The sequence below is a fragment of the Poromitra crassiceps genome (genome assembly GCF_964638095.1).
Source record: "Poromitra crassiceps genome assembly, contig: HAP1_SCAFFOLD_444, whole genome shotgun sequence".
Taxonomy (NCBI): domain Eukaryota; kingdom Metazoa; phylum Chordata; class Actinopteri; order Beryciformes; family Melamphaidae; genus Poromitra; species Poromitra crassiceps.
The window spans coordinates 104,078-118,992 of record NW_028151963.1 but is presented as its reverse complement, the minus strand read 5'-3'; the positions used below and the strand labels follow the sequence as shown (position 1 = coordinate 118,992).

The window sequence follows — 14,915 nt, the reverse complement described above, 5'->3', positions numbered from 1 at the left end:
GGGCTTTTTAATTTATTTTTTTAATGATCCAAGTTGCAGTGGTTTACCTCTGAAGTCGGCAGGCCTGTCCTCCCAGGGTGACAGCACAATACCCAGGGCTTTCCACTGGTTACCTGACAGGGCTGCTTCCTGTTCAGCTGTTACTGCCACAGCCTGCTCATAGGAGAACATGCTGATCTGGTTCGGGTTAAACACCACCTGCAGAAGGTGACATGAGCCAAATGAGGGGAGGCACGAATTGTCAAGATGAACACACCAACATAGATAACAAGACATTTCGGGTCCCAGAACAAAAGCTGAATAGAACTCCATAGACTTGTTTTGTGGAAGTCAGGTCAGTGTACAGTAAACTACCGTAGTAATAATAGTCATTTAAGACTTACACTAAACTGCTCAGGTGGTATCATTGAGATAGCCAGAGGTGTGATTCCTTCAATTTGGTCCCTCACCAAAGCTGACATGGACATATCTGGAAGACCAGCTGCACAACGAGAAAGTGAAGTAGCATCAATGCTCCCAGAGCTAAACAGCCACCAACATAACTGAGTGAAAAATCACATTTAGCAGATGATCACAGAGAGGATTGTTCATATCAGGGTGCTCAACATGAGGAGAGTGGATGTGTCTTACCTGCCAGAACTCCAATCTCAATGAAGACATCAGTCTTCCAGTTACCTGTGGGTCCAAATGCAAGACTGTGTTGCAGAAGGTCGACGAGAGCCAGCAACTGGTCTGGTGAGCAGGACAGCCTCAGCTGACCCAGCCACAGCACAGCCTTACTGCAGCCACCAGGGGGAGACAGCAGGTTACACAGTAAGTAAAGGGGACAGAAGTACCACAGGAATGAGTCCGGACCTGGATGTTAACACTTCCGCCTCTTATGTGTAAAAGTCAATGGGATTTATGTGTGAGGATTTTGGTTGAATGCTTGAAATAAGGTCTGTGGTTAACAAAAGTTTATGACTTTTATGATTTTCAGTACAGAAGCGTAGGCTACAGTGTAAATGAAGCTACAGTGTAAATGAAGCATACAGTGTAAATGCGTTTTTTTATGAGATTTTCAGAAAATGCTTCAACAGTCATAAAAGCGGTCCTCATATATCTACACACACACACACATACAGTACATATAGTGTGTGTGTGTATATATATATATATATATATATATACACACACATACAGTATATACATATATACACACTATATATAGATCTTTTTGTGAATGTACAGCCCATTTTTAAACCAGCAGTATTTATATATAATACTAGTATAATAATATTATACTAGTAAATAGATAATAATATTATAGTATAATAATATACAATATAATAGTATAATAATAATAGATATATATACACATACACTAGGGTATTCACGACTACTGAATTTTAGTAGTCATCGACTACTTCCAAATAATAGTTGACTAGTCGATTAATACCGCTGAAGATATATTTTTTTCACACAATAGAAATGATCAATTCTCATCAAAAGGGTCTCAAAAACAGCCAGTAAAGGGTTAACTTAATGTAGGCGGGACCAATGTGGAGATATGTGAAATAGCAGAGTCCTGATTGGCTCTGAGAGGCTGTTTACAAATGAGCCATTACACCCCAGCAGCTTGTCTGAGTTGGAGATAGCGACTGTTTGACTTCAGTAACAACATAGACGAGTCTTTCTGTCTATTCACCTTATTCACCACACCCACTTTTTCTCTCTTCCGCGTTCAACGCAAACGTATTTGTTCTTCCGGTTCAGCGCTAGTTGCCTACTGTGGCTAATATTAGCCGCTAGTTAGTTATGTTATATGGCAGTAAAATGCCACTGAATGACCAAATTGATATAACTTTTAACCATTTCGAGTAACACTGTTTCCATACGGATCACCAGCGTTAGTTTGTTTTTTATAAACGTGGCTATATTCATAACGTTTCTATCTCGGATGCGTTATTTTGAATCCCACATAGGTTACGCCTGGCGCAACCTAGGTGGGTTTCAGGACAAAACAGTCTCGACTCCACTAACGTCATCTTTAGAGCACAATATTCCTGGAATGCAAGTTTAACTAAACAGTTACATGTCCTCTGCATTCTACATAAAATTAAGATATTACGGGTTGTTTTATTTTGTATGTTACATACTTATTGGCCAAGATATGTTAGTTTATGGGGGAGTAATTCTGCCAGTTTAGGAGGAGAGTGTGGGCGGCCATCTTGCCTGCGAGGTTTTTGGCAAGTCTAAAACGGAAATACTATTACGAAATGACGTAATGCGGAAGCGTCCATGTGTGGGCAAAGAATAAGGTGAATAAGTACCTTCAATTCTGTTGATTTAACATGGCGTCATGTGGAAAATGAGTGTTCAAACAAATCTATGTTCAATTTATGTATTTATTCTTCACCACAGATGAACGATTAGTTGATTATGATGCATAGTGTCGACTAGTGTTTTTTTGTTGACTGTGAAAGCCCTAATATACACGTATAAACACTAGGGCTGTGAATCTTCACTAGCCTCACGATTCGATTACGATTCAGAGGGCTACGATTCGATTCGATTCGATTATCGATGCATCTCGATACATCTTAAATCAATGCATCACTTTTTTCCCCCAATATTCCCCAATGATTTATTTTTTCTCACTTTATTTTTTCTCACTGCGTGACTACTTTTAAAATAAAAGTGCATTTGGAATTGCATTGTATTATGATCCATAATTAAAATAAACAACTGCATGTACTTCCATTATATTTTATTTGATTATTAACACATTGACTGCCAGCCGTTTTTTTTTTGCTGTAGGTAGCTTCTGCCAGGCCGTTTTTTGAGGATTCTGGCTCATTTTACAAGAGCCGAGGATTCTTTTCTGCTTGGAGTTTGTGAACACGAAGTTCACAAAAGTACTAATAGAATGTGTGCTTTCTCTGTCTAAAAGAGTTAGTTTGTAGAGTTAGTAGTTATGTAGATATTAGCCGTTGAGTACAGCATGGTTTCAGCTGTCTGAGAGTGAAAGCTGAGATAATCGCAGTTTTGTGAAATTCAATCAAACAGGCAGAACAGTCACTTTAACCATTTATTTTTGGCATCAGTGAGAGATCAGACATCCAAACAATATAGTTCCGAATGCCCTCTCCTTCAACTCCTCCCTCCGTGGGCGTGTCTAGTGGCTTTCAGCCTGCGTTTGTCACAAGCGAGTGCTCTGCTGCTGCTGCTGCGAGTTTGAGCAGCCTCCCTCCCTGGCAGCGAGTTTGAGCAGCCTCCCTCCCTGGCAGCGAGTTTGAGCAGCCTCCCTCCCTGGCAGCGAGTGTGGATAGGGCTCACTCGTCTCTTGGGTTTGAGAGCCCCGATGAAGCCCCGTGCGACTCTAGGCTTTATGCTGCCCACCCAGTCCATTTCTGGAACCCCCCACCGCAGCAGCGCGAAAGCGTCCCCGCCTACAGTATGAGAATGAGGCTCGTTCGTTTCTGGGTTTTCGGAATGCGTGCGATTCTGGCCTTTCTGCGGGCGTTTCAAAGTGTGTTTCACCCATAATATATTATGCAAATTTGCAATCCCCCGTGTGCTGCTGCTGGCGCGGCCCGAGAGCGGCGAGTCTGGTGACTGATGACTGTAAAATCGGCAAGCCATTTCCTTGAGAATGGAGGAAGCAGCCGCGGGAGGCGGCTGCTTTTGGTTGACTTTCTCTCTGTCGGGAGGGCACCGTCGCCACCTAGCTGGTCGGTAAAATAGATTATACACATTCTCTTCCTCCAATTCTGGGATAGGAGACGTAAAAGGGGTTGATCGATGTCCCACCGTCAAAAAAAAAAAATGTTTATGTAAGCCGAGATATCTCGTCCTTGGCACTCAACGGTTGGATCATGTAAGCCGAGATATCTCGTCCTTGGCACTCAACGTGTTAAAAAAATAAATAAAAATAATAATACCGTAAATTCCGGACTATAAGACGCACCGGTGTATAAGCCGCGGGACCAAAATTGACTATTTTTTTCTTCTATAAGCCGCACCGGTCTATAAGCCGCGGGTGTTTTGATGTTTAATTACCATATGAAAGGGTTCGTGCACAGAGAGGAATGTCGGGAAAGCGATGGCTGTTTGGGGAAGCTCCCATTTATTAACATTTCAACAAAACAAAACAAAAGTCAGGTCACTAATCCCCAGACAAAATCACACAACAATAGGCTATATGTGCAGCAAACCTGTAACCAGAGAAGTCAAGTCACTAATGCTCGTCTTCCTCTTCTTCCTGCGTACTGAAACCACCAAAGTCCTCATCTTCAGTGTCGGAAACGAACAGGTTCAGGGTGGCTTCGTCAACCACTCTCCTCTCTCCTTCATTGTCACTCAAAACCAACGAACTCCTCTTCATCTATAGCTGTGTTTCCATTACAGTTTTTCGCAAAAGAATTGCGATATTTCTACAACTTCGACAATGTACAATTGCGACTTGTAGGCGTTTCCATTGAAGTTGCGTTTGAGTGATTCCCCGTTGCAGCAGCTGCCACAGTGATTACGCACGGGGATCTGCCCCATATCCCGTCCCCTGCATGCTCAAATCCAACCAATGGTCAATGGAAATCCCAACATGAAGTTACAATGCATATAAACGAGCCTGATTATCAATTCAAAAGAAAATGAGTCGCAAAATGTTGCTGGCTGCGTGAATGCAGTCAGCGCGACAGGCAGAGGAAAAAAGGTAGCCTAATAGCCTACAACTGGTCCGATTTAGAGATGGAGGGGGGAAAAGGCTGATTTGGTTCTATAATTGCACCTGAAACGTGTGCAATGTATTAGCCTACTCACAGTCACTGTATTCACTTCAGACAGCACCACCGCACCAGTGTGTGCTTTTCATCCTCTCATCTCGCCGCTGTGCCAAATGCGCGCACACAGGCAGCCTGCTGTCACCATGGACCGATTTCTGCCATTAAACATTATCTAATTTGCCCGGCTACGCTTTTGCACAACACTCGTCTTTCTGCTAGGTAGCGTTGCTTCAAAGTTTTCCACTTGCTGCGGAGGTTTTGACACGGCTATCGAACCTTACTTACCAAACTTATTTTCCGCTCCTTTTCCAAGGGATAATATGGGTCACATGACGTGCAAATGCGAAAAATGTGTTTCCATTACACTTTTGCGATAAACTGCTATATCGACACGTCTGAAAAACCACCTCATGATCATCTACTGCTCGTTCTCATGCTGTCGAGAACGAGCAAAGCTTTTTTTTGGTGAAAGAATCCTCCAGGGCGCTTCTTGTTAACAGTCCGAGTGAGTGGCAGGTCGAACGTCAAAGGCACTTCATCCATATTTATGATCTGCTCCGGTTCGATGGAATATTCCTTGATCTTCCTTTGTGTGAATTCGCCGAAGTTTGTGATTTTCTCCTGGTAGTCGGGGGAGGGAGTTGATGGGCTTGTGGCCGTTTGCTTACCGTAATTACCATATGTAAGTGGTCACGCACAGAGGGGATTGTCGGGAAAGAGATGGCTGTTTGAGGAAGCTCCCATTTACCGTATTACCATAACATTTCAACAAAACAACATAACACAACACCACCGTTGTTTATTTTTACAGTGCACACAGTGTCCGCGGTGTGGTGAAAAGAGGGCAAGAGAGGAAATTAAAACAGAAGTGGATTTATAGTTAGAAAGAGTGCTAAAAAAGAGAGATTTTTTTTTTTTTTTTTTTTTTTTTCTGAAAAAATCCATAGATAAGACGCACCGTTATATAAGCCGCAGGGGCCAAAAAACGGGAAAAAAGCCGCGGCTTATAGTCCGGAATTTACGGTAATCGATTCTTGACATTTGTGAATCGATGCAGAATCGTGCACGTCCGCATCGACGATGCATCTTATAATCGATTATTTTTGACACCCCTAATAAACACACACACACACGTCTCACCTGAACTCCACAGCATTGAAAAAACGCATCTCTGTTGTTTTAGCTCCACACACGATGTATCCCATCGCCACAAAAGTGCTGGAGTCCAGCTGTGAAGGTTTCTGCTTGGTGGCGTTTAACAAGCGGCTGAACAGCACAGCCAGCTAGGATGAAAGCCATGGAGAGAATGAGTGAGCGTAAAATAGCCTCAAACAGGATTGTAGGTGGATGTATTAGCAACGTACTTGTACCTTCACCCTGTATTGTATAGCATGCCAGTGCTACTTGTACAATTTGTTTCAGAAAGCGAGTGAACACACAACACAGTGGATGTAATATGTCTCCGGCTATGACCGAAGCTGATACCTGTCTGTCTGTCCAGGTGTTGACTGATCCCATGGCGTAGATACTCCTCAGCTCGGACAGACGGAGGGTGCCCAGCTCTGCTTCTGACATCTCCACCGCTAGTCCACCCAGCTGAGCGACCAGGGACGGAGACATGGAGCGGATGTGGCCATGCACCTTCATGCGCGTGTTCACGCATACACACACGCATGCATGCACACACACACACACACACACAATCCCAGAGAGACCCCAGTTAAAACATGGCAGACATTTTAGCAACATTTCACATCCATAAAACCATATTCACCAACTTAAAGTCTTTATTTATTGTTTTTGAAAAGCGTAGCAAACAATATACTAAAACAATATATTCTTCCAACAATAAGAAATCTATTAAATCACCTTTGTACATTTGTACTACATGTTTTGCAATTAAAAAAAGACAACCCTAACAACTGGATTTAGGAGGGGTTTCAAATGTAAACAGGAAGTATGGAAATGTCCCATAGGGAAGAAGCCTGGAATGAAATGCATGTGTGATGTGACGTGATGTGATGTTCTCACTGTGGTAGTTCCTGCATGATGGATGGCTGGAAGAGAGTCTCACCTCTTTGACTTTCTTGAGCAGCTGTTGGCGTTGGTAGGGTGTAAGGCAGTGGTTCCCAACCATTTTTGTGTTATGTACCCCTTGAGCTGTTTTACCATGCCGATAGTACCCCCTCACTCATGTGTGTCCTAAAGTTGTTATATTAAACTTATATTAAACAGTAGGCCTCTCTAACACATCTCATTAAATGAAAATAATTTGATTCCTCTTTAATACAATTTTGACAGTTTTCAATTGGTTCAGTTTTCAATCAGTTTTTATCATTTTGGAAATACATTGTAATCCCAATCTTTCCAAGTACCCCCTGCAAGCTGCTCAAGTACCCCTAGGGGTACACGTACCCCTGGTTGGGAATCACTGGTGTAAGGAACGGGTCGTGGCCCATCAAGGAACGGGTCGTGCCCCCCCCCCCCCCCTCCCCCCTCCCCCCCCTCCGGCTCTGGCTGATGGCCCTCCAGGCTTATCACCTTCCCCTCCCCCTCATCCCCCAGGCTATAGACAAGTTTCCCAGCGCTGGCCTAGGGCGGCGCCATAGCAGCCTTATATGTTCCCGGCTTCCGGTTAAGTCCACATAGCGTCCACAGCAGCCTGATGTTGCCAATAAGCTACGACTTAAATAGAGACTTATTACATCATATGTTTTCCGCCCCCTGTATGTTGAGTGTTGGTGAAAAAGAAAAATATAGCAGACGCTTTCTTTACTGTAGAGCGCCGTTTAAAAGCTGCACAACAAGCAGCATCAGTCCCGCCGGCCAGCGCTGGACCCGCTGTGAGGAAACACACAGGAGGAAACCGAAATGTCAAAACAGACATCCCTTGCTAGGCCAGTCCTTTTTTTTTAATCGAGATCATGCAACAAGTAGCCTACTTCAGCCGAGGCCAGCAAGACGGCAGGAAAGAAACAGAAGCGTGCCTGCCGCCGTCAAAAGCAAAAGAGACCCGACGTAGGCTGTCAATTTAGCGGAGGTAAAAAGCCTTTTTACCTACTCGGGCGAATCAATCAATCAATCAATGGCTCGCGCTTGTTGCCCGACGCTCGTATGATGAGGAGATGAATCAAAATGCTTACCACCAATAAAGCCACATGCGAGCCGAGAACGAGTGCAGGAGAGCTGACGCAGGTGCCAGGTGTGGAGTGGGAGAGATTAAGGTGCGTAGCCTATTGCTGGAGATTCAAGTTGTGCGCTGTCTGCACTCTGCACTGACACTGTCGCACTTATTACTTTTAGCTGCGTTGTTTTTTCATCAAGGCAATGTCCAGAAGATATGGGTTCATGAATGTCTGCAAATGCAGATAGATAGGCTACAGTAGGAGTGTGCATGCATGTTGTCTGTTTCAATAACGAAAGCGTCCTTACCGAGAACGACGTGCCGACCAATTAAATATTCTTGCTGCGAAATCGGCCTCTTAATGACAACACTGGAATAATAGCCGTAATATTAATTCACAACGGGGGTAATTTGATGAAATACATAGCGTTACAACATACCCGACCTACTTTGTTGCTGTGGAGATATTGGTACGCTTCGGAGCTTTTGAGATTGTTCATCGCGTTGCCATCCACCGCCATTGATTCCTCAAAATACGCTATAATCCTGCCTGTAGTTACGTTCGGCCATTTACACATATTATCTTCCCATGTGTCCAGTGTCAACGGGTGTGGGATAGACACTCTTTCATTAGATAGGAGACTCGCAGAATGATCCCAAGTTTGCATTTTTTCGGCGGTCGCTATGGCTACTACGGTAGTACGTTACGCTTCTCCGTATTCACAAACACCGGAACCGACAGACACGATCGCGGCCGAGTCCGGAAGCAAACCGGAAGTGCCCAGGAAACTTGTCTATACCCCGTCACCCAGAGACGAGGCTACACCGCCCCTCCCCCCCCCAAAGGGCTTCAGAGCTGATGATGCCCCCCCCCCCCACCCACGCTGACCATCACAGCGGACCAGGTGAGGAATCAGCTTATGAGGCTACACACTAGGAAAGCAGCTGGCCCGGATGGCGTCAGCCCCATGCTGCTCAAAGCCTGTGCCCCCCAGCTTTGTGATGTGCTACAGCTGATCTTCAACAAGAGCCCGAGTCTCCAAAGGGTCCCCGTGATGTGGAAAATGTCCTGTATCGTCCCTATACCTAAAAAGCCAAGACCCTGGAGAAACTCGTCCTGGAGCAGCTCAGGCCTATGGTCAAACCATCCCTAGACCCCCTCCATTTCGCCTACCAGCCCCGACTGGGAGTGGGGGACGCTGTCATCTACCTGACCAACCGCGCCTACGCCCACCTTGACAACCCGGCCAGCACTGTGAGAGTCATGTTCTTCGACTTCTCCAGTGCTTTCAACACCATCAGGCCGGCTCTACTGGGTGAGAAGCTGACGGCGATGCGGGTGGATGCCCCCCTGGTGGTCTGGATTGTGGACTACCTGTCTGGCAGACCACAGTATGTGCGCCTGCAGAACTGTGTGTCAGACAGAGTGGTCAGCAATACAGGAGCACCACAGGGGACGGCCTTCTCTCCCTTCTTCTTCACCATCTACACCACGGACTTCACCTACCAGACAGAGTCTTGCCACCTTCAGAAGTTCTCTCACGACTCTGCGATAGTGGGATGTATCAAAGATGGCGACGACGATGAGTATCGGGATGTGGTGGCCAACTTTGTCACATGGTGTGAGCAGAACCACCTGCAGCTCAACGTGTCAAAGACAAAGGAGCTGGTGGTGGACCTGAGGAGGGTCAAGGCTCCGGTGACCCCTGTTTCAATCGACGGGGTCAGTGTTGACATAGTGGAGGATTACAAGTACCTTGGAGTGTACATTGACAATAAACTAGACTGGGCTAAGAACTCTGATGCACTCTACAAGAAGGGGCAAAGCCGTCTCTACTTTCTGAGATGGCTGAGGTCCTTCAACGTCTGCCGGACCATGCTGAGGATGTTCTGAGTCGGTAGTGGCTAGTGCCTTCCTGTATGCTATTGTGTGCTGGGGCAGCAGGCTGAAGGCAGCGGATTAGTGTTAATTTCGTCGACGAAAAATGTTAGTCGACTACCTTTTTCCCCAAGACTAAGACGAGACTAAAATGTTCAGACTTTTAGTTTCATTGACTAAGACAAGACTAAAATACTCAAACTTTTAGTCGACTAAAACTTGACTAAACAAAAAGACGATGAGGTTGAATAAATATGATAAAAACTAACAAGGACATTTGACACAGGACTAAGACTACGACTAAATTTAAAAATAGACAACAAAATTAACACTAATTATAGACTGTTTCCCCCCCTCAATGCAGCAGTTCAGTTTCCTGTGTTGCAGCATCATAGATCTAGCTGACATTTAGCTGTCTGAAAAACATTTGCAGTAGTTACAACAGAATCCACCCAGTCTTAGCTAAGGGTCTTATCTATATGTGTATGAGGCATTGTGTTCCCAAAATGTACAGCTACTTGCTTGTCTACATTATATCCAGAGAGGTCTGAGTGCTTTCCACACAGCACAGCCAGCCTCCCTCCATTCTCCCCTCAGCTGCGGGCTGAGCAGGGACTGTAAATATGCCGACACTGGCCCGGGTGGGCAGGGTCAGCATTAATTTCCCTGGGAAAGAGTTGCCAACACTGCTTCGAAATACCATTACTAGTGAAGCGCATCAGCAGATTCAACAGTTTTCATTGACTAAAACTAGACTAAAATGTGAACAGTTTTTGTTGACTAAGACTAGACTAATATACTTATGGTTTTATTTGACTAAGCTGAGACTAAAATGCTCAAACTTTTAGTCGACTAAAACTTGACTAAATAAAAACAGGATGAGGTTGACTAAATATGACAAAGACTAACAAGGACATTTAACACGGGACTAAGACTAAGACTAAATAAAAAAATAGCCGACAAAATTAACACTACAGCGGATGCCAACAGACTCAACAAACTGATCCGTAAGGCCAGGGACATTGTGGGGCTGGATCTGGGCTCTCTGACTGCGCGCACACACCTACACACACACACACACACACACACACACGCACGCACACACCTAAACACACCCACACACACCCACACACACACACACACACACACACACACACGGTTGAATGCTCTCATTTAGGACACTTCATGCCCAAAAGAACATGTGGGACCAAGTAAAAGTTAGCTTTCCTGCTCAGGACTAGACAGGAAGTGGTGCGATTTTGCTGCGTCAAGTTACCTACTGTATGAGTTAACCAGGGTGAGACAGGAAGTAGAGCGATTTTGCCTTCAGAGTAAAAGCTTAGATTGTGAAACTTTTTTCAGATTTCCCCTCCATTTGTACTTGGCCAATTTCCCCCTGCTCTGCTGCCCAGGGTCACTGCTCCACCCTCTGCCAATCTGGGGAGAGCTGTAGACTAGCACCATGCTTCCTCCAAGACATGCCAGCCGCTTCAGGACACATACCCTTAATCTGGCTTCCCACCCGCAGACCCATTGCCCGACACCCGACTAATCCGGGGGCGCGAACCTGCGACCCTCGTGTTGGTAGGCAGGGAATCTACCGCTACACTACCTGGACGGCCTAGATCATACATGGGCAACATACGGCCCGCGGGCCGTATGCGGCCCGCGGGCGCCCCCTGTGTGGCCCGCGATGGAATTGCAAAAAAAAAAAAAAAAATTTTTTTTTTTTTTTTTTTTTTTTTTTACAGTGCACCTGAACGCAACATGCAAGATACCCGCTGAATAAGTGTCCAAATGTTCATGTCATTCTGGCCAATACTCTTCTGTTATAGCATTTCAGTCTGGAATATGGAATATATTTCAATAATATTTATGACTAAAAGGCTAAAAGTAATCTCATGTGTAAGAAATGACTGTTCTACATTGAAGTAGAAATTTAAATAATTAACTTGTTGGTTTTGGATTTATTTAGCTTCAAGAGTGCATTTTTGTTCTTGTGTGACCCTCAACACAGGCTTTGAGAATCCCGGGCCACTTACTGATACTTAAGCTTAAAATAACCCACTCATATTCTGGTTTATTTCAAGAAAAACATTTCGGCTAGTGGAAATTCGAATTGGCTGGTAACTTTAAAATCTAGCAGCCATATTGGCAGGTGGTCAAAAAAGTTAATTTCAAGCACTGAAGAGGGAGAGCGGGTGGTGACATAGGAGTGAGTGAGAAAAGGATCAAATATTGGTGGTTAAGACTGAATAATGACATCACAACTGTTAATTTAAAATGAGTTATTCCTCTAAACCTGGCTTCAAATGCCCAAAATGTTTCGCGCTGGCGCCGTTCAGCCCTCAGCAAAAACTGGTAGCGAGGACATTTTTTTGTGGCCCTCTCTATCATCAAAGTTGCCCATCCATGGGTTACGGCGTGACAATATTTGTTCGGCCCCCGGCAACAATCTGGGTTTCTCATGTGGCCCCCCATGAAAAACAGTTGCCCACCCCTGGCCTAGATTGTGAAACTTTTGAGAAAAGTTGGAAAATAAAGCTGGGCTGTGCAGAGCAACAGAAATTGTTTGAGAGGTATAAAAGTATAATGTAATAATATAAACGCACCACACATTGTCCAGTCTTCAGAAAGTAATACAATTATTTATCTATTATGTATTAATTTAATTTAATTAATTAAAATGTATTTATCAATGTCCTTTGTTGCTCTGTAAAGCACTTTGCACAAGCACTGACAATTGTTTAAAGGGCTTTAGAGATGAATTTGACATAGTTTTCAAAGCTATCTGGTTTTACCTTTGGAGAAAATGAGGAGTTGGAAGATCTCTCTCTGGAGCATTCTGGGGAAATGAAAACACCAGCATGTACACTTTAACTTTGAAATAACCACTAAATAAAGATTGTGAAATAAACTCCTAAGTGTATTACTAATAAATGCCACTGGATGAATTAGAGTACCAGTAGTCATGTGTCAATAGAAGTTTAGAAGACACCTACCCCCTGCACCCAGGGGTGCTGGAGGACCTGAGCAGCACTGAGACGCAGAGTGGGTGCTGGAGGAGCTGAGCAGCACTGAGACGCAGAGTGGCTGCTGGAGGAGCTGAGCAGCACTGAGACGCAGAGTGGCATCCCAGACCAGCAGCTTGGATATGAGGTCCTTGGCTCCCTCTGAGATGTGAGCCCAGTCCTTGTCTGGAAACTCATACTTGCCCTCCTGGATGCTCTCAAACAGGTGACTCTGAGGAGAGATAATATCACAGAAAATTAGTTAATATTGTTCATATATCACAGTTTCGTAGTGTTACAGTCATCCCCCTTTCGCATGTAGATATGATCAATATTTATGTCTTTGTTGTGGCTGTTCATCTTTTGATCTTATGGTGTCTTTTTGTCCATACGGGGCTTAAAATGGCGTCTGCCTCGGCCCTCGAGAGGTCAGTCTGGTACGCACAGCCACATCACCTGTGGACAGTTGATATTAGTGTCTGTCTCATTTTGCTTTGCTTTGTCACTTTTGTCCTGTCTCGTGTTTATGGGACCCCTTTGATCACGTGAGGACGGTCCTGGATCGCCTCACGCAGGATGCTTCTGGAGGCCACATCAGCTAAAGCCTCCAACCTATAGTAGCAGACTCCAAACTAATTCAACCCTACTCCTCCTACTACATTAAGAATTTGATCGATCAATCTATGTTAACCGATTAATCGACAATGTAGGCAAAATGTAACTTTCACTGCTCATACAGAGGAAGAAGAAAGCCAAGCTAGCAGACACAAAGTCCAGGGTGGAGAATTACACCCAAAAAGACAACAGTCATCATTGTAAACATTGTAATACAATGTTGAAATATCTCACGCCCACAATAGTCCATGGGCCAAGGCTGAAATTTTGACATATCGGTACCACCTGAGGTGACCGCACGATTTTGTTATTTTTGTCTTCCTACATGTCTCTAGTTTATATTTTGGTATGATAACCCTTCCGATTTGGTAGCTTAAAGGCCGTTTCTCACTGGTGCGGTGCGGAATGCGTTGCGAAATGCGATGCGATATTTCGTGCGGATTTTCCGCAGTGCAAACTATACACACAGGTGCGGGTGCGAATTATTCGCATTCCCACGTTAATTTTCCGTCTGCGGAAAAACAGTGAGCAGAGACCACGATGGAGTCAAGCAGTAGTAGTAGCAGTGATGATGACCTGCTCTTCATTTTGCTGAGAAAACAAACGAGAAAGAGGAAAAGAAGGTTCTGGGTTCACCCAATTTTAGAGAGGCGCACAGAACATGGCGAGTTTCATCAGCTGGTCCAGGAGCTGCGCCTGTATCACAGTCGCTTCAGGCAGTATTTCAGAATGGGAGTTGAGCAATTTGAAGCTCTGTTGGGGATGATAGCCCCTCACATAATGAGGAAACACACAAACTACCGCAAACCTATCGACTGGCAGTGTGTTTGAGGTGAGCATTTTCATGTAATTTATTTTGTTTACCGTATTTTGCTTTAAAAAAAATCACGATATACGAGGGATCAGTGTTTGTAAACAAACGAGGAAACTGGGGGGGACGTTCACGCTAGGAAGGCAGATAGCCTGTAACGTTACAGTAGGCTATGAACACAAATTGAATCATCACCATGCCAAACAGCAGCGCAGCTCCATACTACAATGTGACGTCAGTTGTAAATAAAGGATTTCATTGGTCAAACGTATCTTGCCGCATCCGAAAATCCGCCGAAGTCAAAGTCCGTGCGGAAAAATAAACCCCCGCACGAATGTTCCGCCTCGGTGTGCAAGGTTCAATTGCAACTCATTAAAACATTTTGTTGCAAATCTCCGTGCCGAATATTCGCACGAAAATCCGCACCGGTGTGAAACGGCCTTTAGGATAGTTATCACTCTGTAAACAAACCTACCCCCAAAAAATGACAAAACCCTGATTTCATCATATCTCTGAACCACACATGATAACGCAGAAAATGTGATGTCTACCCCTATGTTTTCATGGTCAGGGATTACAATGACACTCTATACAACATCATAAACTGTTCACATGAATAGTTAATGGTGAATTCAGTGATGTTTTGGTGAATTCAGTGGTGTTTTGAGAAAGATACAATGCAATTAGTCCATGGGCCAATGGTGAAATCGGT

General features: G+C 44.5%; 1 protein-coding gene across 1 annotated transcript in view; it reads right to left on the bottom strand.

The window, feature by feature from the left end:
* Positions 1 to 383: 383 nt before the first annotated feature.
* LOC310771224 (uncharacterized protein) overlaps positions 384 to 14,915 on the bottom strand; it is a gene marked incomplete at its 3' end in the record, with an annotated part of 28,558 nt that continues 14,026 nt past the window's right edge. The window contains exons 10-15 of the mRNA XM_083663881.1: positions 12,769 to 13,009; positions 12,568 to 12,611; positions 6,249 to 6,404; positions 5,904 to 6,046; positions 631 to 779; positions 384 to 481 (exon numbers count right to left, since the gene is read on the bottom strand). Of these exons, the coding sequence (XP_083520007.1) occupies positions 384 to 481; positions 631 to 779; positions 5,904 to 6,046; positions 6,249 to 6,404; positions 12,568 to 12,611; positions 12,769 to 13,009 (831 nt within the window). The remainder of the gene's footprint in view (positions 482 to 630; positions 780 to 5,903; positions 6,047 to 6,248; positions 6,405 to 12,567; positions 12,612 to 12,768; positions 13,010 to 14,915) is intronic.